This window comes from Cololabis saira, chromosome 4 (genome assembly GCF_033807715.1).
Source record: "Cololabis saira isolate AMF1-May2022 chromosome 4, fColSai1.1, whole genome shotgun sequence".
Lineage (NCBI taxonomy): Eukaryota > Metazoa > Chordata > Actinopteri > Beloniformes > Belonidae > Cololabis > Cololabis saira.
In genome coordinates, this window is record NC_084590.1 from 48,158,318 (window position 1) to 48,183,261 (window position 24,944).

Consider the following 24,944-nt stretch of genomic DNA (forward strand, 5'->3'; position numbering starts at 1 on the left):
CCAAAACCGAGGCCATGGTTCTCCACCGGGAAAGGGTGGTGTGCCTTCTCCGGGTGGGTGGAGAAGTCCTGCCTCAGGTGGAGGAGTTCAAGTATCTCGGGATCTTGTTCACGAGTGAGGGAACGATGGAGCGTGAGATTGACAGACGGATCGGTGCAGCGTCCGCAGTTATGCGGTCGATGTACTGGACCGTCGTGGTGAAGAAGGAGCTGAGTCGAAAGGCGAAGCTCTGGATTTACCAGTCAATCAACGCACCTACCCTCACCTATGGTCATGAACTTTGGGTAGTGACTGAAAGGACAAGATCGCGGATACAAGCGGCCGAGATGAGATTCCTCCGCAGGTTGGCTGGACACTCCCTTAGAGATGAGTTTCCTCCCTTAGAGATAGGGTGAGGAGTTCGGTCACCCGGGAGGAGCTCGGAGTCGAGCCGCTGCTCCTTCACATTGAGAGGAGTCAGCTGAGGTGGCTTGGGCATCTGTACCGGATGCCTCCTGGACGCCTCCCTAGGGAGGTGTTCCAGGCATGTCCCTCCTCCCTAGGGAGGTGTTCCAGGCATGTCCCTCCGGGAGGAGACCCCGGGGAAGACCCAGGACACGCTGGAGAGACTATGTCTCTCGGCTGGCCTGGGAACGCCTCGGACTCCCTCGGAGGAGCTGGAGGAAGTGTCTGGGGTGAGGGAAGTCTGGGCATCTCTGCTGAGGCTGCTGCCTCCGCGACCCGGGAACGAATAAGCGGAAGAAGATGGATGGATGGATTATTGTATTAGTACTGGTTGATGAAACTTATTAGGTGCACCTTCGTGGTATCCACCTGTAACCAGACCCAACCCAAGCACCACCGTCCTCTAGGAAGAAACACAGAGTGGCTGTGATGGTGATACATTTGTTTTACCAGGTTCTTCAGGTTTGCTCTTTTGATGACCTGTTTCCTGTTTTATTTAAAAAATATCCTTGTGTGTTTAGTTCTTTCTTTGACTCCCCTTGATCCCGTCCATCCTAATTGTTTGCACCTGTGTCTCCTCAGTCCTTGAGAGTACATGTGGTCTCTTCCCGGCTGTTGGTCCGTTTGTCTTCATTCCTGCTCTCTGTCAGTCCCGGCTGGTTGTCAGTCTGACGCCTCCCAGTCGTCTTCACGATTCTCTCATTTCTGTTACATAACTTTTTCTGGGTTTTTACGTTTTGTTAAAATAAAGGACTTTGCTGCCATCTGTCACCTTTGGGTTTCCTGCATTTGGGTTCTGTAATATCAACTCATGACAAAACTTGCAGCTTTTTAAAAACAAGTTCAGACTCAGGAAACTGCAGATTACAAACACAAGAAAGTACAAAGTACTTATCAAACATTTTATGGCTTTTTTAAACAGACCCCACCTTTTTAAACATGACGGCCTCCACCCAAACCAGGTGGGGTCACGGCTTTTATCAGTGAACATTGACCTGACAGTCCAGTCCTGCAACACCTCATGACTCACTGTTAACACACAGACACATAGGAGCACATCTCACTCATCCCCACCCACCACATACACAAACACCACACACACCTGTACAGCACCACCACCACCCCTGTCACCAGAATCTCTGGACACCCACACTATAAAAACCATCATTTCACACAGAAAAACAAAGCACAGCAATGTTTTTAGATCCAGCTATGTTTTTAACGTTCCATTAAATCGTCATGATGAGCGTGCGTTCGGCACAGACATCAAGATGGCTGTGCTGAACGTGCGCTCTCTTTTAAACAAATCTTTTATTATAAATGACTTGATTTTAGACAGGAAACTGGACTGTATTCTCCTTACAGAGACATGGCTTGGCACAGATGCACCTGTTGTTCTCACTGAGGCCTCCCCACCAGATTTTAACTTTCTATTTTCCACCAGGGGGGACAGGAGAGGGGGCGGAACTGCATCAATAACAAAAATCACTATGTCATCCAATGCAGTTCCTTTTAACAGCTATACATCATTTGAATATCATGCTTTTGTTTTTAGCAACCCCCCAATTCTTTGCATAACAGTCTACAGACCCCCCCAGTACTCCACCTGTTTTATCAGCCAATTCTCTGAACTTTTATCAATTATTCACACCTCCTACAACAGGATCTTAATAACTGGTGATTTTAATCTGCACTTAGACAACATCTCAGACCCAGTATCTAGAGAATTTTTAAACCTTTTAAACTGTCTAGATTTTAAGCAACATGTCACACAGCCGACCCACAGCAGAGGGCGCACCCTGGACCTGGTCATAACCTACGGCCTGTCCCTGGGTGCGTGCTCTGTTGTGGACCTGGCTGTGTCTGACCATTTCTGCGTGTTTTTTAACATCACCAGTTTTAACCAGCGGGAGGCCCCGGTGAGAACGGTGAGGAAACGTAACCTAACTCCTGAAGTGGCTGCAAATTTTATCCAGATTTTACAGAACACTCCTGCAGAGATTTTACCAGCACCCTGTGATTTTATCGTTGAAAATTTTAACAAAATACTCAAAACAACGCTGGACTCAGTGGCTCCGATTTTAACCAAAAGAATTAGCAGGAAACCTACACCCCCATGGAGAACTGAGGAAATAAAGAAACTAAAAAGAAACTGCAGGAGTGCTGAAAGGAGATGGAGGAAATCAAAATTAACCATACACTATGAAATTTTATGCCAACTCCTTAAAAACTACAATAATACTATTAAAAAAGCAAGAACTTCACATTTCAAAAACTTAATTTTAAATAACAAAAACAATTCCAAATTCCTATTCTCCACAATAGATTTTTTAACAAATGGAAACCCTGACAGATCCCATAAAACAGCAACAGACCGTTACTGTGAGGATTTTGCAGACCACTTCAGGGGTAAAATTGATGACATTAGATCCAGTCTTTTATCTCAACAGATTTTAACTCTTAACACACCTGGATCAGTGCTTTTACCTGAGGAAACACTGGAGAGTTTTGCCTTGGTTGATGCGGGGACACTTTGTAGAGTTTTCTCCAAGGTAAAGTCCACAACCTGCCTTTTAGACCCCATTCCCACACCGTTTTTTAAAACACTCTATGAATTCTTTGAGGAACAGCTTTTGTATTTGGTCAACTGTTCTCTTCAGACGGGTGTCTTCCCCACCGCCTTTAAAATGGCGGTGGTGAAGCCCCTTCTGAAGAAGAGTGGGTTGGACCCCAATGTTTTAAATAACTACCGGCCTGTATCCAACTTACCGTTTTTAAGTAAAATTTTAGAAAAACTTGTTTTTAACCAAGTGAATGAATTTTTAAACTCAACACACATTTTAGAGGCTCATCAGTCCGGTTTTAGGATGAACCACAGTACAGAGACAGCACTTTTAAAGATTTTAAATGACATCAGGTGCAATTTAGATAACCAAAAACTCACAGTCTTGGTTCTGCTGGATCTAACCGCCGCCTTCGATACAGTAGACCATCACATCTTATTAAACAGACTGAAGCACCTGGTCGGCCTCTCTGGTACTGTTCTTAAATGGTTCACGTCCTACCTCACTGATCGAAGTTTCTTTGTAAGTTTGGATACATGTTCCTCAGGAATCTATAAGATAAGGTGTGGGGTTCCCCAAGGGTCAATTTTAGGTCCAACTCTTTTTAATCTGTACATGCTGCCCCTTGGGGACGTCATCAGGAGACACGGCATCAGCTTCCATAGTTACGCTGACGATACGCAACTGTACATCGCCGTGTCTCCTGATGACACTGGGCCAATTGATGCCCTTTTTAACTGTATTTTAGACATCAAGTCATGGATGGCAGCAAACTTCCTACAGCTCAACCAGGGCAAAACAGAGATTTTACTCATCGGTCCTGAAGGCCAGAGAGAGAAACTTTTACCAAAGTTACAGGATTTTAAACCCTCAAAATCAGTTAAAAATCTGGGCGTGATTTTTGACTCTGAGCTCACTTTTATTCCACATATTAAAAACATAACAAAGATAGGTTTTTACCATCTTAAGAACATAGCCAGAGTCCGCCCGTTTCTCTCTCAGGCTAGTTCGGAGGTGCTAATGCATGCTTTTATCTCATGTCGTTTAGATTATTGTAACGCCCTGCTCTCTGGTCTTCCCAAAAAGAACATGTACAATCTACAATTATTACAGAATTCAGCCGCACGCGTGCTGACGAGGACCAGAGGGCGGGAGCACATTACACCTGTTTTAAAATCGCTGCATTGGCTCCCCGTGCGCTTCAGGGTTGATTTTAAGGTTATTTTACTAGTTTTTAAGTGTCTTAATGGTCTTGGGCCTTCTTATTTGTCTGCACTACCTTTACCCTATCGACCCTCACGGACCCTGAGGTCCTCCGGTGCCTTTTAACCATACCAAGAGTTAGAACCAGGACACACGGGGAGGCGGCATTCAGTTTTTATGGTCCCCGATTGTGGAACAGCCTCCCGGAGAACCTCAGGGCCGCAGAGACTGTTGATGTTTTTAAAAAGAGGCTCAAGACCCATCTCTTTAATCAGGCTTTTAACTGACTCATTTAACTATTTTAAATTTCTTATGCTCACCCTTATATTTATTGGATCTTACTGCTCTGTTTTATATTTAGTTTATCCTTTTTTATCATATTTTATTTTCATTGTTTTATCTTAATGTTTTATCTAAATATTTTAGTCATTATTTATGGTCTATTTTATACATTTTACTGTCTTATTCCTTTAGTTTTTAATGTCTTGCTTTTTAGACATACTTTTAGGATTTTATGTTATGTTATACTTTTTAAAACTCTTTTAGTGTATTTTATCCTGCTTTCTTGTAGCTTTTAGCTCCAGTGTTTCCTCATGGGGAGCCTCCATGCTGGGAGTGACTCTGGCCTGCAGGGGGTCGTCCTGGGGGTGGTTCTGGCCTGGATGGTTGTGGAGCTCTGCACCACGGCTTCACCGCTGTGGTGTGGACTCCTCTATCCGTCCGGGCGGGGATGGTCTCTGTGGGCCCCCCCCCCTTGTAGCTGCGGGCTATGGGACCTCCTGGCGTGGACGGCTCCCCGTTACCGTTTCCTCACCTGGATCCTCTGTGCCTAGCCATGTCTGCACTGTGTGTCTGTGTGTGTCTGTCTGTGTGTGTGCGGGGAGGGGGGAGGGGGAGGGTGGGGGGGAGCATTAATACATTTTATGTTTATGTTTTATGGAAAGCACTTTGTGTTACATTTTTTTTTGTATGAAAGGTGCTTTATAAATAAAGTTTGATTTGATTTGATGATGTACTTTGGCCTGATGTGCTGGGCTAATGCTTAGTAAACTTTTTAAAGTTTTTCTTACTTTTATGCTAAACTGGTTTTTATCCTGTTTACATCTAAACTGGTTTCTCTCCTGTTTACACCTAAAATATTCTTATATAACAATCTTCAAACTTTTATAGACACGGAACCTTTCTAAAAAAAAAAAAAACATTTCTTCATATCAGATATTAAATATTTCATGAATATGTTTTGAATTAAAGTAGTTTTGTCACATGTTTGGAGGATGATAAGTGGATAAATGTGGAAACGTCTCCATGAACTGACCTCAGAGTCTCTAGTCTACAGTTTGGACTCTCCAGTCCACCAGACAGAACCTCCACTCCTGAATCCTGCAGGTTCGGGTTCTGACTCAGGTCCAGTTCTGTCAGATAGGAGGGGTTGGACTTCAGAGCGGACGCAACAACTTCACAGTGAGTCTCTGAGAGTCCACAACAAACAAATCTGTGATGAGAGAAAATATGATGTCAGTTGTAATAAAGTCTGAGTTAAAGCCAGACTGAACACATCTGTTAACATCTGCAGACTTTGTCTGGATCTGCAGATGAAGGAGGGAACCGGCTTCGTTAACATCTACGTCTGTCAGAGTCATCTGAAAACATCTGATTTAGGACATAAACTCATTTATTCATGGACATTTTTCACTCCGAACATCTTGATGAAAGTGAACCAGTGTGGAGCTGAACTTTTCTCAAGTATCCAGATAAAAGATATTCAAGCTTTTGAGCTATATTTAGTATTTTTCTGACTCCTGGACGAGTTTTCTTGTATTTTGTGTTCAGGGGTCCGTTTCATAAAGCAGGTTTAGTGAAAACTCTGAGTCTGTTAACCCTGAAATGAGGGAAACTCTGAGTTTTCCATTTCACAAAGGGAGGTAACTCAAACCAGAGAAAGAGAGGTAACTCTAGCCTGTTTCACAAAGAGAGGTAACTTAAGCTCTCGGCCAGTTACCGTAGTAACAGACGCTCTGAATCTAACCTGGTCGGGACCAGGTTTATATTGTGAAACCTGGAATTTCTCTGCGTCTCCGCCTCTTTCAGAGACACACGCACATTTGATTTCCTCATTCATTCAGTCAGCAGGCGAGTTTTGGCGAAGTTCGGCCGTCTGTCATTAAAAACAGAGTCAGTATATATATTAGAAGTCCATTGTCACGAACATGGCATGTCCTTTTGATGAAGACACAATTGATGAAGGTGCAGAATTAATGCGCAGAGAATTAATTATTCGTCGGGAGATGGTTATCAGACCGCGTAATACATTTACATTATACATAGTCTCATTACAGGCAAAGCAATATATGTTAATCCTTTATTTGTTATAATTTTGATTATTGAATTGTTTAATGATTTCATAATATATTCTAATTTTTTGAGATTTTTTATTTGGGGTTTTCATAAACTGTGAGCCATAGGCTAATCATCAAAATTATAACAAATAAAGGCTTGAAATATCTCACTTTGCATGTAGTGGGAAATAATATTTTTTTCACCTTAAGTTGAATTTACTACGAATGAAGTTTTGCAATATATTCAAATTTTCCGACCTCCACCTTTATATTATTACATGAATAAATAAGAGCATAATACAGGGGTCTCCAACTCCGGTCCTGGATCCACCTATCCAGCATGTTTTAGGTGTCTCCCTGCATGAACACACCTGATTCTAATCAATGGTCATCATTAACTTGTCATCAAGGTCCGGACAGTTCTGTTGCTGACACAGCTCCTTGTATCATGGTGTTCTGAAGCAGGGAAAGATCTAAAACATGCTGGATAGGTGCTCTCCAGGACCGGAGTTGGAGACCCCTGGCATAATATGTGTCTGTATTGGTTCAATACGGAACGCAACTTTTAATTCCCAATTACGGAACAATTCCGTATTTCAAGGGACGGGTAGCAAGCCTACATAAACCTGTCCAAGCCATCAAGGGGTTCCACAGGATTGCAGGTGAATGATGTAGAGATCTGTTAAATTAATTTTATATTATATTCTGTGCTGCGGTGTTACTCTTTTTTTGAAAAACATGTTCGTTGCGCGCATTAAAATCTCTAATTCCATTCGGGTGAAAAAGGACACGGCGTGAAGTATGTGGATCTTCAGATGCAAATGAATGTTTCCTCAAAGGGGTTTTGTAAATTGAAATGATAAATAAAGTTTAAAAGAAAAAAAGAAAAAGTATGTTGCGCCTTTTGTTGTCGCCGGTTGCCATGGTGAATCGTTGTATCAGCGCTCTACTGATGATGGCTTTTTATTTCCCTCACGCACGAGCTTAACTCCAGGTGAAACTACTTAGAGTTGAGTAAATTACCTCACATCCGCTGTTCTGGAACCGAAAACTCAGAGTTTCCGATCTCAGAGTAGATCAACTAAGAGTTCAGGATTAGACTCAGAGTTTGTTGAACCTGCTTTGTGAAACGGACCCCAGGTTTGTTAAAGGGGACCTATTATGAAAAACAAATTTTTTCTTGTTTTAACATATATAAAGTGGTCTCCCCTCACCCTGCCAACACAGATACAAAGATTATATCCCATGAAAATCGAGAGGGACCTGGCTGCAGGCAAGATGGCCGACAAGGGCGCGGCCATTTTTTCCAGCCATACCGGAATTCCAGACCGGAAGTTGGTCTTCTTCGTGTATATTATTATTCGTCGCGCCGAACCAGACCGGTTTTAATTTGTTTATGATATTTAGTATTGATTAAGTTTATTTTGTTACTTAACCATGTTTTATTTTGAAAGTACTGGGTAGCTGGAGCGCACCAGGTGAGATTATATATATGGGTTGGCAGACACAGGTGAGCCGGGCACCTGGGAGGGCAGATGGTTTTTTACCAGGGCAAGAAAGGCGTCAAAGATCTTTGCTCGTTTGTTTGCCAGGAAAATAAACCATGGAAACTATATTTTTTGCCTGGACAATGGACTTTCTGTATCCTGCGTAAATCCACTCCCTAGGTGTCTCAGTGGCCGTTTGATTATTATAGTTTGATACTTTGAGTTGAATATTTTGATTTATTTATTTACTTTGTTATAATTCACCAGGAGGACAAATAGCCACTACAATGATGTTAAACACATGACATCTAAAACTCCACGGCACCGTCGCAACAACTACGACACATCTCTCTCCCTGCACGTTTGCTCAAACCTGATGGAGGTCAGTTTTATTGTGAGGTGGGGATCTCACGCCACAAGCTCATTTTGTTAATATTGACCCTCATTTAGTCCCGTGCAGGGCGCTGCCTCCAAATGAAAGAGCAACAGAAGAATACATATTTGAAGTGCGTTAGGTGTGTGTGTGCAGGAGGATCTCAGTGGAAACACCCACACCTGCGCCTCCGCGGAGCCGCAGATGATCTACAGGATCATTAGAATGCTTATGAATGTGGTCGAAAACGCAGATCTTCGGTTATGTGTGGATGCAAATGTTTTTATAAACGGAGGGGGGGAAATATTCGTTTTTAAAAATACCCGGCTACGTGTGGACAGGGTCTTAGGGTGCGTCCCAATACTCCCCCTCGCCCTCCTTTTCTTCCCTAACCCTAACTTTTGCGCGTTCCCGTGAAGGTAGTGGTGTCCCAATTCCTCTTTTCACCTAGGCGGAGGGGGCATAACGAGGGCTAGGGGCTGAGAATAGCCCCTTCAAATCGAGGGATTTCAGATGCTGACTTGGCGAGCGAGGGGGTATGAAAAAAAGAGGCTCTGCGTCGATTTGACTCGCCGACCGAAGGCAAACAGGCAGACTGGTCTCAGAGAAATAGAGAGAAATAATCCTGTGACTCGTCAGATTTGTTTTGGATGTTTCTGATATAATAGTCTTCAGAAACCACAAAGTAATCCAGCTGTTATCTGGGTAATTTACACACTTTCAGATAAAGTTGCGGAAGATCACGCCAGAATAAAGGGATTTATGGTTCCGCGTTACACCAACGCAGATCCTACGGCGGAGGTTACGCAACCTACGCCGTAGGCTCTGCGTCGATTTAACGCGGACCCAAGCTACGGACCCGGCAGACAGAAATCTCTAAATTTCGGAGCAAATTTCTTAACAGGCGTAGCTACAACTGTTAGATTTCATCTATTAAACCAACATATTCCTAAATGATTTATTTCAGCCGGCGTGATTCTCAACAGAGCTGCGTCCCGGGAGAGAGTGTCTCTCCCGGGGCTGACGGAGCAGCCTCACCCGGCGGACACGTCTCTTCTCGGGCTGTGAGCTGAGGCTGCTCCCCGGGGGCGGCGGCTCTTCTCATCTCCGAAAACATCGGGTCAAATTTCTTAACAGGCGTTATTTGGATAAACTGAGCCCCGGTTGGGGATCTTAAGGTTACCATTATACCTGAAAAAATATTAAAACTTAATAAAGTGCCATATTAACAGCGCTACAGCTGAAATTAAAACAGCTTTTGGCTCTCAGCTTCCTGTTCAGGTTAGGGATGAAAACGAGGGGTAGGGGGAGAATTGGGACAGGCACCTGGGCCAAGTGCCCTAGATCTCAAGTGCCCTAAAATCTCCCCCTTCTTTTTTAGGGCTTAGGGAAGAAAAGAAGTGCGAGTGGAGAAAAGAAGGGCGAGCCAAGGAGAATTGGGATTGGGCCTTAGACTTGTGTTATTCCTGCCTGATATCTTATTTTCACAAACCATACACCGTTGGCTACAACGGAAATGTTTAAGTACAAGAATGACAAACTATTATTATTCTTGCTATTAAACATTTCTGTTTGGTGCAAATTGGCAATGCAATGTGTTTCTGAGTGATTATTCCGCCGAACGGCTTAGTTTCAGCCATCCTCGTTCCCGAGACACACACGACCGCGCTTTGCGAGTGCACGGCACAGCCGTGACGTCACGCCCAGAAAGAGACTTTTCTTTGACTTTTCTGGCCGTTATAAAACATTTTTGACGGATATAAAGTCCATGACTTAAAAATATAGAATACAAAGATTAGTAATTGGTGGTGATTACAGCTGGAGGTGTCCTGTGAACAGTTTTAGAGGCTTCTCTTTTACTATTGCGGTCTATGGGAAAAAAGCTTTCTGGGCCCCATGGGATTTTTTGTTGCAGTACCGCGGCTGGCCACTGGAAAAAATCGGCGTGCCTGCTGAGCGCGAGACTGGGGGCCTGTAATATACACGAAGAAGACCAACTTCCGGTCTGGAATTCCGGTATGGCTGGAAAAAATGGCCGCGCCCTTGTCGGCCATCTTGCCTGCAGCCAGGTACTCTTGTGAAAATCTGCAAGGTCTGCTCCCCCCCACCTTACAGAGTCCCCCAGTGTCATGTGGTTTCTACGGGCCATTTAGATTTGTGCATTTTCTTTACGTAAGCAAAATGCAAACCACGCCCTCGGTCTCCTCCGCTGCTGAAACCACGCCCACAACCAGCTCAGCCGGCCGGGGGCGTCCGCCATTGTTCAGCAGTGGTGGCTGTTTGAACAGCGAGGGAGAGTAGAAATGAGATTTTGCATCGACATTTACCCTCATAAAAGGATCAGATCCCACAGCACGGACCCGGCAACTGCACACGAGTCAGCGGTAAGTTCCGTTTTTTTATGTCATTTATATTTGTATGATCTTTGCATGGGCTATGTATTTAGTTTAGCTCCGGAGCACCGTCGCCGCATACGGACCGGACCGTCGAGGAGCCCCGGGCTCGGAGCTCCAAACCCGGAGCTCCGAGCCCGGAGCTCCGAGCCCGGAGATCCGAACCCGGGGGCTCCGGGGGAGCCGGCGGCTCAGTACCGTAATACATTTTTCTTCTGTGGTTTCAGATCTTTCAAGCACCTGGAGCTGTTCACATTCAGAAGACGCGCGGTCCATCCTGAGCCAGCAATAGTGCATTCATCTTATTTATATATTTTAACAATAAAGTTGCCATTTGTGAAAATTCAGTGTTGTGATTTCTTTACAGTTACATGATTCATTTGTCTTGTAACATAAGAAGTGAAATGATGAGGAATTGGAGTAAATAACCGTGGTGTAACTGTTTAGAATTAAATTCAATCTTCCTGTGTGAATTAGTGTGAAGACGAGGTGACTAAAGGCTGATTTATGGTTCCACGTTACACCAACGCAGAGCCTACGGCGTAGGGTACGATTCGATTTAACGCAGAACCGTGGACACGCTTTGCTACGCAGCCGCTGCTCTTCTCCCCGGAGGGACGCTTTGTTCCCTCCCCTGCTACACGTCATTCAAGCAGCCAATCAGCGCAGAGCCTCATTATCATAGCCCCCCCTTCCCTTAGAATGAAGCACAGAAAAAGGGGTTAGAAGCGGTAAAACTAGTGACAGGGCCCACAGGCTGGATTTCTGATTTATGTAGAAAAAACAAGCTTTAGATTGTTTTTAAGACATTCAAGGCCTGTTTAAAATATACATTAAATGCCATAATATGTCTCCCTAAAGTAGACTTTGCTCTCACAGAGACTTCAGCATTAATCAGAGATTGATTAAGACTGACTGAATTGTGCTGTTCTGCTTTGATATCCAGACGTCAGTTCTTGTATGAAGCTGTAAACGTCTTCATGCTGCTGTCCTCTACAGCAACAACACAAACACCTGTCACCTTCTGTCTCAGATAAACTTTCATTCATAATCAATGAAGCTGCACTCGTGACATTCAGCACTCGGAGCTTTTCCATCTAGAGTCGCGGTCTGGTACGACCAGCAGTTTATGGAGGATCATGGGATTTCAAGCCTTCATATCTGTGTCGACGCCTCTTGAATGAGAGGTGAAAAGTCTTCAGGAACCAAAATCAAGTCCAGCTGCTCTCCTCTTAAAGTCTGTGGAAAGTAACCTCCCCCACAGGAGTTACAGGACGGTGCAGGAGATCACAGAACCAGAGTTACTAGAATTAAGGTCTCTTACCAAGTGCACACGTGTCCACAAAACCCCCCAGTGGTTCTGATGTTTCATCTTTCTCCGTTACATAGATTAATCTCTGAGCAGCTAAAACATCAACTAGATAAAGTGTTTGAAACATGAACCTCCGGTTGAGGTGACTTGAGGTGACCCAGAATTATTGATCCCATCTGGACTCACCGAGCCTTTCTGCAGTTCCTCACAGCTGGAATCAGTCTCAGTCGACCCCCGTCTGTTGTCTTGTACTTGTCCACGTCCAACTCATCCAGAACCTCCTCCGACATCTGCAGCATATAGGCCAGAGCTGAACACTGGATCCCAGAGAGTTCTTCCTCTGATCTGTTCTCTGACTTCAGGAACTCTTGGATCTGCTGATGAACTGACAGGTCGTTCATCTCCATCAGACACTGGAAGATGTTGATGCTTCTGTCAGGAAAGCTATCAGTGTTCATCTCCTTCAGGTTGTTGATGACACTCTGGATGGTTTCTGGATCGTTCTCCGTCTGGTTCAGCAGAACTCCTAACAGTCTCTGGTTGGACTCCACAGAAAGACCATGAAGGAAGCGGACAAACAGGTCCAGGTGGCCATTTTTACTCTCCAGGGATTTCTGCATGACTCTCTCCAGGAAGTTCTCCAGAGATGAGTTTCTGTAGTCTCCTCTCAGGAAGTTCTTCAGCACATCTGTGTTCCTGGTGGACCAACAGTGGAGCACGTAGACTGCAGCCAGGAACTCCTGGATGCTCAGATGAACAAAGCAGTAGACGGGTTTCTGGAAGACCTCACACTCTCTCCTGAAGATCTGGGTACAAACTCCTGAGTACACCGAGGCCTCTGGGACATCAAGACCACACTGCTCCAGGTCTTCTTGGTAGAACATGATGTTTCCTTTCTCCAGATGTTCAAACGCCAGCCTCCCCAGCTTCAGGAGAAGGTCCCTGTCAGCCTCCGTCAGCTCCTGTGGACTCGTCTCATGTCCCTCCTGGTACTTGTTCTTCTTCCTCTTGGTCTGGACCACCAGGAAGTGTGAGAACATGTCAGTCAGGGTCTTGGGCAGCTCTCCTCTCTGCTCTGTGGTCAACATGTGATCCAGAACTGTAGCAGTGATCCAGCAGAAGACCGGGAGTTGACACATGATGTGGAGGGTTCTGGATGTCTTCATGTGGGAGACGATGCTGCTGGACCGCTCTTCATCCCTGAACCTCCTCCTGAAGTATTCCTCCTTCTGGCCGTCGGTGAAGCCTCGTACTTCTGTCACCCTGTCCACGTGTTTGTGAGGGATCTGATTGGCTGCTGCAGGTCTGGAAGTGATCCAGATGAGAGCTGAGGGAAGCAGGTTCCCCTGGATGAGGTTGGTCAGCAGCACGTTGACCGATGAGCTCTGTGTGACGTCAGACACGACCGGACCGTTGTTGAAGTCCAGGGAACGTCTGCTTTCATCCAGGCCGTCAAAGATGAACAACGGTTTCCCGGCAGCCAGCTGCTCTGCTGTGAGCTTCTGGAACGATGGATGGAAAACCTGGATCAGCCTGAGAAGACTGAACTGCTCATCTCCGATCAGGTGCAGCTCCCTGAACGATAGCAGAATCACCACGGTGACGTCTTGGTTCCCAGAGCCCTCGGCCCAGTCCAGAGAGAACTTCTGAACCGAGAAGGTTTTCCCAGCGCCAGCGACACCGTTGGTCAGAACCACTCTGATGGCTCCACGTTGGTCAGGTAAGGCTTTAAAGATGTCCTGGCACCTGATTGGAGCGTCATAGAGGCTCTTCATCCTGGAAGCTGTCTCCAGCTGCCTCACCTCATGTTGGGTATCAACCTCTTCACTCAGTCCCTCTGTGATGAAGAGCTCCGTGTAGATCCTGTTGAGGAGGGTTCTACTTCCTGTTTCATTGGTTCCTTCAGTCACATGTTCACATCTCCTCCTCAGACTGGTCTTATGTTCATCTAGGACCTGCTGCAGACCGGCATCTGCTGAAAAACAGAATTTCAGAGGAGGTCAGAGAGATACAAACTCCTACTGCAGTCAGTGATGGGGGGCTTCCAGGGGCTAAACCAACCCGGTTTAGGAACCGGTTTGACCACTCAGCCCACCGATACCTGTGAAGGGTAAAGACCACCCAAGCTTCATTGCCCTGCAGACTGCAGGTACTGTTCCAGAATGTGGAAAAAGTAAACACTGGTCACTGCCGGGACAACCATCTGAAACCCCCTAAGACGAAGGTCACCACGGTTGTATTGGGTAACAGACATCAAACGGTGGAAAGCATCGGTCGTTAATGAGAGGAACATAGTGAGAATTTTCAGGTTAAACCCTAAAACAACTGTCAGTGACATCATCAGCAACCACCTCCAGAGGGCAGGAGTGAAGGCATCACCATCTACAGCTCACCGGAGAAGACTTCATGAACTAAAGTCTCTGCTGACCAATGGGAGTCGCGCTCGCTTCGTCTCGTCCGTTGACCTCGCTGAGCTGCAGATTCCAGCCAATCAGCGCGTCGCGTAGTGTTGCCACGTCTGATGTCACGCAGTGTGACGCGATAGTCGGACGCTCGGATGCAGTTAGGACACAGTGTTATGTGGTATCTTAGTTTAGTTTATGTTTTAGTTTATTTATTTAGCAATATAAGACAAATTGAACAATAAATGTAAAAACAATATGAAATAACATGCAAGGACAGGAAGAAGCCTGGTGGCTTCTATAGAATCCTTTCCATATATGAATAAAAAACTAAACAAAAGCTACACAAGGGGGAGTTAATGATCTTCTAGTTCTGCTATCTTCTCCTGCACACTTCTTCTACGTACTTTCTGTAGCCCTTTTTCAACCTGCCACTCTTGGGCACACTCGGCCACCTAGTGGCGGACAAAACAGGAATGCTGTCTGATTTCTGGATTTTCATCTACCAAAACAATACTATCCTTGTGCTGCGTAGGATAATTTCAATATATGATGTCACTACGCACGTCACAGCTGCCGTAAAGATGCCGTGAGGAGGCAGAGAAGGCGGCTAGAGGACCGTTTTAAAAAGACTCCGACACACGGTACGATTTTATCGCTCGTACAAGATGATGGAACCTGGACCTGCTGAGCTGGAGCACCGACATTCAGACCACTAGGGTCCAAATCCAGACCTGCAGGTCCTCTACAGACCACTAGGGTCCAGATCCAGACCTGCAGGTCCTCTACAGACCACTAGGGTCCAGATCCAGACCTGCAGGTCCTCTACAGACCACTAGGGTCCAAATCCAGACCTGCAGGTCCTCTACAGACCACTAGGGTCCAAATCCAGACCTGCAGGTCCTCTACAGACCACTAGGGTCCAGATCCAGACCTGCAGGTCCTCTACAAACCACTAGGGTCCAGATCCAGACCTGCAGGTCCTCTACAGACCACTAGGGTCCAGATCCAGACCTGCAGGTCCTCTACAGACCACTAGGGTCCAGATCCAGACCTGCAGGTCCTCTACAGACCACTAGGGTCCAGATCCAGACCTGCAGGTCCTCTACAGACCACTAGGGTCCAGATCCAGACCTGCAGGTCCTCTACAGACCACTAGGGTCCAGATCCAGACCTGCAGGTCCTCTACAGAGGTTTTAAAAAACTCTGAAGCATCACCATGACGACTCTTCAGACGGATGGACGGTCTCACCTTGTGGAGAGCTTGCTCTGGATCCCAGATTTTCTGATGAAGCCGACTGGTCTGAGCTCCGTCTGCAGAACCAGCGTCCACACAGGGTTTATTGGATGTTTCCACGTTTACGAGCAAAATCAAACACAAACAAGTTCTCACGGTATTTGTTTTGTTGGTTTTTCTTCCAGAGGACATGGTTTTCTTTTCTAAGTAATATTCTTTTATACATATATTCTTATACAGACTCACACCTCACACACACACACACACACACACACACACACACACACACACACACACACACACACACACACACACACACACACACACACACACACACACACACACACACACACACACACACACACACACACACACACACACACACACATATTTATGTATATTAGTCTAAATGTTGATGTATTAAATAAGACAACAGTTGTCTTACCTTGTGTCTGAAGGTCCAGGTTTTTTACTGAACTTTAAAGGGAGTTCCATAGACCAGTCACTCTTCAGAGACAGACAGCTGGATCCTGGAGAATCTGCTCTTTGACTGCAGTACCGACCTCTGCAAACACAAATTCACTCAGTCACTCGTGATATTGATGTAGACCACTGAAGACGATCTACACCAGGTTCTCCAACCCTGGTCCCCGAGAGCCAGTGTCCTGCATGTTTTAATATGTCCCTGCTTCAGCACAGCCTCATACAAATGACTGGTACAAATGACTGATACATATGACTGGTACAAATGACTGATACAAATGACTGATACAAATGACTGATACATATGACTGATACATATGACTGGTACAAATGACTGATACAAATGACTGATACATATGACTGATACATATGACTGATACAAATGACTGATACAAATGACTGATACAAATGACTGATACATATGACTGATACATATGACTGATACAAATGACTGATACATATGACTGATACAAATGACTGATACATATGACTGATACAAATGACTGATACATATGACTGATACAAATGACTGATACAAATGACTGATACAAATGACTGATACATATGACTGATACATATGACTGATACATATGACTGATACAAATGACTGGTACAAATGACTGATACAAAGGACTGATACAAATGACTGATACAAATGACTGATACAAATGACTGATACATATGACTGATACAAATGACTGATACATATGACTGATACAAATGACTGATACATATGACTGATACAAATGACTGGTACAAATGACTGATACATATGACTGGTACAAATGACTGGTACAAATGACTGATAAAAATGATTCTCTTGAATCTGATGTCTTCACCTCTGCCTTCAAGCGAGCTTGGGTCACCCCACTGCTGAATAAACCAACGCTCAACCCTGCCCAGGTTGAAGACTACCGTCCGGTCTCACTGCTCCCGTTCAGGTCTACACTTCTAGGAAGAGCCGTCTTCAGTCGGGTCTGATGGTTCCTTCATGATAAATGCCTGTATGATCCACATCAGTCAGGCTGTAGGCAGAACCCACTCAGCTGGAACTGCTCTTCTTTCAGTAACTGAGTCACTAAAGGCTGCCAGATCTGCAGGTCTATCCTCAGTCCTCATACTGCTGAGTTATGTCCACTCCTTTTGACACCGTCAATCACCACATCTTCCTCTCCACATTCTCAGAGCTTGGTATTTCTGTCCTCTTCTGGTTCATGTCTGACCTTGCAGGAAGATTCTTAAGAGAATCATAGCAAGGACGAGTGTCCAGATCACATGAGCTGGCAGCAGGGGTTCCCCAGGGATCTGTTCTTATCCCTCTTCTCTTTTCACTGTACACCACCGTACTAGGTCAAATCCTCAGCTGTAATGGCTGCTACTACCACTGCTATGTCGATGATACCCTGTTTTTTACTTCCCTCCCCACCTGATAACACTGCTGTTTCAAGGCGAATATCAGCATGTCTTTCTGATATCTCTGCATGGATGAAGAACCGCCACCTTCAGCTAAATCTGTCCAAGACTGAGCTTGGTTGTCTGTCCAGCTAGTCATTCCTCACCTCCTCAGATAAGTGTGCAGTTGGATAACATCACACTTGTATCCATGTCTTGTTCCAGGAATCCTGGTGTCATGTTAGACAGCCAGCTGATCTTAAAGGACCATGATGCCCCGGTTTCCTGGTCAGTCCCTATTTTCTCTTTACAACATCAAGAAAAATCAGATTCTACCTGAGAGAACATATGGCACTGTTCAACCAGTGAAAGAAGCCTGGAGCCTCCACCACAATGTGGTGTGAAATCAGTAGCTTCTCTTCTCCTCCGTTGTTCCCCGACGGTGGAACTACGGATCTACCAAACTCACTCTGATCTGCAGGGTCTGTATCTATTTTAAGAGCAAGCTAAAGACTCAGCTCTTAATGGAGCTTTTCTGCATCTAGTAAACTTCTCTGCTTATCAGGATGAGTTAGTAGAGTTGTCCAGCTCTTAGCATGACTCAGCACCAGGAACGCTGCATGCATTTATGCAAACATGATATTTTGATGGTGAATTAAAGGCCTAGTTTTTGCTGTATAAAGTTGTTATGATTTCATGAAATTGTTTAAGAGTTTGAAGGGTTTTTCTTACACTGGTGGTTTTCTCTATATACAAAGTTATCTCCTATTCAGGAGTTCAGCTATAGTTCAGATGTTTTCATCTAGTCACGGAGTCAGCCTCTGTTTATGGCTCGACTGTTTTCTTTAGATGCAGGGTTTAGATAGTTCAGATACCATTTGTTAAGTGAAGACAAAGGGGAGAAACAGATGTTTTAGCATTGGGGGGGTCTTATCTGTGATCTGGGTTGACACCTCAGGTGGGAGGCAATCAAAGGAGATGTGGGGCTGAAGGTGACATGTTCGGGTGTCTTTCCCGCAGCTGGCTCCACCAATGAGGTTCAGGTACAAAGAACACCTCTCTTTTTAATATAAATTCAACTGGATTGATCATTCCTCTCCTGCCTACGTGTATTGAGAGAAGTGCACCTCCGGCCGGAAAAACATTTTGCATGATATAATAAAAGCTTGTATGAACTTTGATTCTATTTCACTGGTTTTCTTATGGTGCACCAGACAAACGAACACTAGGATCTTTCAATTTGGTGACCCTGGTATGATCCTGCTGTTTCCAGGAGAAGCCTGACTGTGGAATCCTGGAAGGGGAGCGCTGGAGAATTCATGCAGACAACCAAATCTGACTAGTCAAATAAGGTAAGCAGAAACCGCTTGATGAGTAGGAATTCTGCACGTTGGATTTATCGAATTAATATTGGTTGTCTGTTTGGATTTTTCTCAAGCTCATAAAGATTAAAAATATATTTTGAGACATTTATTGTTTGTCAAATTTTACATAGACAGGTTTGACTTTTGATGTGTCATGCACAGTGTTTAATTATTTTTAAGTTTTAATTGGAAAATCCGACATGGGCTCGTTCAGTTGTTTGACTGTTTTATTTTATGCATTCTATGATGCTGTCCTTGGCAGCATCATTACATACGGCATGGCAGCCTGGTATGGGACGTTGTCAGTCCAGCTCAAATCTAGAATAGCTAAAATGCAAAAAACAGCCATGAAGGTAATCGGTAGGAAAGACTCTCCGTCACTACAGGCAACTTTCGAGAAAACGGTTGTCAGCCTGGCAAATAGAATACTGTCCGACCCTTCACATATTTTATATCCCGAGTATGAGCTGCTACCCTCGGCTACGCGCTACAGAGCGAGTCACTGCAGGTATAATCGTTATAAAATGTCCTTCCTACCTACTTCAATTGCCCTTTTGAACAAAAAATAGGGCCTTTTGTATGCTGTGTTGGGGGTCGTGCCTGTGTTCCCTCAGCTCCATGTTCCCCCACTGCCCAACCCCTACCTAATCCCCCTCCCTCCTCACTCTTACCCCCTCCCAAACCCTCACCCTTCCTACTGAGTGGGGGGGCATGGAGCGGGGGGTGCTTAGGGGCAGCCCCTAGTACTGTACTTTTTGTATCTGTGTGTTTTGCACTACTGTACTTTTGTACAATGATTTACAACTTGGATTTTGATTGTTGATCTTTTGATAGTACTTGAATTTTTACAATGATGAACTGTGAACTGCCGAAATGCTGTTGTTGATTGTTTGTCTCATGTTTTAAAAAGACGCTGTATGCACTTTGGCACCTTTGCCCAAAACAAATTTCCCCTCGGGGATAATAAAGTATATCTCATCTCATCTCATCTCATTTTAAATTGGTAGTCATAGCAAATCCCAGATGGGCTTGGTTATTACGCGGGTTTGAGTCCCTCAGGTGCAAATCCTGTAAACGCCATATTTTTCTGTTTTAGTTTTAATATGGGGAGTTAGAAAATCACTTAAAAAATCCGGGTTGAATTCGGTCAGCTGTTTATAGGTTAGTAGTCGTAGAAATCCAAGTTTTGCTCGGGTCAGCAGCACACGTATTTTTATAGCAAAAGTAAAACTGCAGTTGAAGGTCAGGGACCTTCGGGGTTTGGTTTCATCCTGAACCAAACTCTGGTCTCTGAACCAGCAGGACCACGTGGTTGAGGAACACAGAAGACTCCGTGGTGGAAAAACAGGAACCAGAAGGAGTAAGTAAGAACTAAAACTTCAAATAAACCAGCACATACAGAAAATATAGAGTCATAATGAGTCATAAAATCAGTTAACAACAGTTGTCTTACTTTTTGTCTGAAGGTCCAGGTTCTTTACTGAAGTTTAGAAGTATATCTTTGGACCGGTCACTCTTCATAGAGAGACAGATGGATCCTGGAGACTCTGGTCTCTCCTCCTCTTCCTCCACACAATCATCCATCTTCTGGACTTCAGTCATTCAGAGACATGAACCAGAAACACCCACCATCTTTGAATCTGTAGACAGAAACTTTATTAAAACACCACGAAATACATTCTTTCACCCACTTTTCCTGAATGACTCTGTCAAAACTCCTGAGGTTGAAGAAAGAGGTTTTAGTGATACTGACGATAAGAGAGAATGGAAACTGAGAGTCGCCTCTAATTTGATTCCAATCTGTGAAGCCGAGTATTCACCTGGAGAAGATATGTTCTGTTTCATTAAAAAGTCAAAGAATGACTGATGAAGTCATCCAGGAAACCACTTCTTCACTCATTCACACTAAAGAACACCAGCCTGAACGCAGTGTTGCGCTAGTTACTGAAAAATAGTAACTCGTTACCATTACTAGTTACTTCATTAAAAAGTAACTCAGTTACTTAGACCAAAAAGTAATGTGTTACTATGAAAAGTAACTTTTTAGTTACTTTAAATAAAAACATTATTTTAAATACTTCCATTTCATGCCCCTCTAGCCTTCATTTCAGCATGTACTGTATGGATTTGCATTGTGCATCGTGTGCATTCTAAACAGTCTCCCCGCTTCTTCACTTCCTGTGTCAATAACGTTGGTTGCTTAGCAACAAGCTGAGAACGGTGAGCCAATGAGCTTCAGCAGCAGCTCAAGAACAGGAGCCTTTGATGAATCGTTCATTACAGTCTCAGATATAACCAATGGTGGCATGTCGGTTTATAAGAATCTTTTTGCCCAGAAGAAAAAAGAGCGACAACAACGACCCATAACTATTTTCTTCTCTCAAAAAAACCCCTCTGCACCGCGGCTTTAGGAGAAAAAGATGCTACAGTGCAGAGTAAAGTCAGGATGCAGCGGCAGTCAGAGCAGTGGAATACGTGCGAGGCGGTGCTGATCTACGCAATTTGGAGCCCTCTATAATAATTGTAAAAAGAATTTCACTTATCATGGGTTAATTTTGGAACGTAACCGCTGCGAAAAACCAGGGATTACTGTAATGACAATATCTCCACGTTGCGAAACTCGCCTCTCTGGGCTCTCCATGACCGGTCATGTTGTTGAATGCACACACACACACACACACACACACACACACACACACACACACACACACACACACACACACACACACACACACACACACACACACACACACACACACACACACACACACACACACACAGACAGAGACAGAGACACAGACAGAGACACACACACACACACACTATGTTTCCTCTGGTCTCCGCGTCTGGGGGAAAAAAGCTTCACTGTAGCCAGAAGTAACGCACCGTTTGGTAGCGGTAATTGCGTTACTGAATTTAAAAAGTAATGCGTTAGAGTATTAGTTACCGCAAAACTAACAGCGTTACTAAATAACGCGTTAGTCCCAACACTGCCTGAACGTTACCTGCTCGTGTTCAGTTTTCTACACAAGAACATCAGAGTTTATTCTGGATCCAGTCATGAAGGTGAGTCTGAGATCAGGGGTGCATTTCCCAAAACCACCATTGATGACGATGTCCACCACTAACATAGTTGGACCCACGCAGGAACAATACGAGTGTTTCCTGAATCCACAGCTGGAATGATGGAGGGAAGGACGTTGTTACCTACATAGAACCATCACGGTTCAGAGAACCAGGTGTTTCCAAAGACACCGTTCAGACGAAGCTTCACAAACACGGTTGTTAAATTGTTTGGTTGTAACGACAGATCTGGACCTGCGGGGAGAAGATTGGTTCCTGGTTGTTACTTTATCAATGATGGAAGTCGTAGTCGATGTCAGGTGGGAACCCACTGATGGAAGTTCACCTTTAACATCCACTCCATCATCCGGTTCACCTGGAAGAACATCAGCTGCTGTTGTGAACCTTTATGAGGTTCCATTTGGACCAGGAACGTTCTTAAACTCATTGTTTGTCTACTGATCATCCAGCTAAACTGAAATGAGAGTCTTCTGTATCTGGAATGAATGTATTCTTGAGTCTATAAGGTAACAATAATAGAATAATAAGATAACCTTGTTTGAATTGTAAAAAGGGTTTGGCTAAATACAATCTTTGACTAAAACTAGACTAAAATGGACAATTCTAACTAAAATAAGACTAAAATACTTGGACTTTTAGTCGACTGAAACTTGACACGACTAAAAGGAATGAACGTGACCAATAAAAACTAAAACGATAGCTGGACCCAAAGACTAGACTAAAATTAGAATTGAAACCGTCTGCTAAAAACTACACTAGTGGTGAGTTTAAGGGTTGGAGCAGCTGAAACTAACTGTAATGAGAGGAAACCTGAGGAAAACATCATCCATGTGTGCAGCGATCAACATCTGTACAGATGTGTGTGGATGAGGAGTCAGGACGGGAGGACTGGCTTCACTGAAGCTTCACTCATTACTACCTTTAAAGAATACGTCAAAGATCCCAAATTAGTCAATTCTGATCCCAAATCAGATTGATGAAGCACCGCAAAGTTGTTTTACTACGATCCAACTCAAAAACTGCCCGAGTCAAATAAACGGCAACTCTGAGGTAACGGCGAGTCAAAAGTATCTTAAACAAATTCAGTTTAGTCAGAATAAACATAAATCTGTGTTTGGTATTATTTCTTAAATCTCATTCTTATTCTTTAATTTACACTTGACCGAGAAAAAGGCTCCACATTAAGTTCATTGGTCTGTTAATGATAAATCTGTGTTTTCCAGACGGAAGGACATGTGATGTGTAACTGGAATAAATAAACCTTAAAGGAGCTGTATGTAAGAGCAATAATAAAACGAATCATAAAATGACCCCGATATGTCAACAGACATTTAAAAATCATGTTCATTTCAAATACTTATGTCACTGACAACAGCGCTCAAGCCAGGACATTCCAGTTTAAAAAGAGGAGTTGCAGCCCTCAACTGATGTTTATGTTGTCATTTTTTGTTTTGGCCTGAAGCTCCACCCTCCACCTCTCTCCCAATCACCAAGTCAGTATTGTTTCTGAAGCTCCACCCTCCACCTATCTCCCAATCACCAAGTCAGTATTGTTTCTGAAGCTCCACCCTCCACCTATCTCCCAATCACCAAGTCAGTATTGTTTCTGAAGCTCCACCCTCCACCTATCTCCCAATCACCAAGTCAGTATTGTTTATGAAGCTCCACCCTCCACCTATCTCCCAATCACCAAGTCAGTATTGTTTCTGAAGCTCCACCCTCCACCTATCTCCCAATCACCAAGTCAGTATTGTTTCTGAAGCTCCACCCTCCACCTATCTCCCAATCACCAAGTCAGGATTGTTCCGGCATCCAGGTTGCCAGCTCGGCTCTAATTATGGCAGCCATGGCAGCCTACGTTCCTGCTGCATTCTGCAGCCTACCTGGCAACCTCTGGTCGGGGGGAGGAGGGGGAGGGTACACGCCGCTCAACAATATTTTGAAAGTGACTGCAGTACCAGTTTTGGCCATTTCTTACAGACGGCTCCTTTAAAGTCAGGCCTGAATATTTCTGTAAACGACTTCTGCAGCTCCTTCCCGCTTCAGGATTTATTTCAAGTTAAACATTTTCTAAATCAGAGGAAAATTTCAAAGTTTAATAATAAAGTCCCTGCAGAAGTTTATGGTGTCACTCGTGAATGGATTAATCATTAAACTAGGGTTCCTTGAACGCGTCACGGAGCCACGTTTATTAACTTGAACCTTCATGGTGTTAAGATGGAAAATATCACAGGAAAAATAAAGATATGAAATGAAAACAGCTCAAAAACACAATCAAACCGGAACTACAAACCTTCTTATTCTGTCATCTAATGTTTCTCTCGTTACTTTGGTGTTTCCAGGAACGACGGAATACTTTCCAGAAACTAAACTAAGACATTTTGATGACAGAAGATATTTCAAAACGTTTCATTAAATAGTTCTTAAACAACTTCTTACAAAATACCCAGTTACTTGTTCCTGAAGTTAATCAGGAGGTTTTACTCACCAGCTGCTTCCAACTGTGTCGCAGCTTCATCTGCTGAAATCGAAAGCAATTTAGAAAAGTTAAAGTTTAACACTTTTACTGTCAGAGGGCAAAGTCCAAACACGTTTTTATAACATGTAGTTCAGCCGGTTCCGACCAAAACACTGGTTTCTGTCACATTTGTTTAAATGTCCTGCAGAATCCACGAGTGAAGCTTCAACCTGCATCCAAAGTTTCAAGTTTGTGGTTTTAAATTATTTGTGGTTTACAAACAATTAAGCAAAAGATTTAAGTAACAATACAATAAACCCAACATGTTTTAATGTTGATGTATTTATCATTGATCAATATAATTTGTTTGAATTAAGAAACCAGTGAATGAATAAAACTGGAATATAAATAA

The 24,944-nt window shown here is 44.0% G+C and overlaps 1 protein-coding gene across 2 annotated transcripts in view; it reads right to left on the reverse strand.

The window, feature by feature from the left end:
- The window catches only part of LOC133442052 (NACHT, LRR and PYD domains-containing protein 14-like), a 48,462-nt gene extending 23,877 nt beyond the window's left edge, over positions 1-24,585 (reverse strand). For both annotated transcript variants that reach the window (XM_061719947.1, XM_061719946.1), the window contains exons 1-6: positions 24,563-24,585; positions 20,444-20,630; positions 16,197-16,316; positions 15,767-15,828; positions 12,299-14,084; positions 5,527-5,703 (exon numbers count right to left, since the gene is read on the reverse strand). In XM_061719947.1, the coding sequence (XP_061575931.1) occupies positions 5,527-5,703; positions 12,299-14,084; positions 15,767-15,828; positions 16,197-16,316; positions 20,444-20,592 (2,294 nt within the window). In that variant the 5' untranslated portion in view covers positions 20,593-20,630; positions 24,563-24,585. The remainder of the gene's footprint in view (positions 1-5,526; positions 5,704-12,298; positions 14,085-15,766; positions 15,829-16,196; positions 16,317-20,443; positions 20,631-24,562) is intronic.
- Between the last annotated feature and the right edge of the window lie 359 nt (positions 24,586-24,944).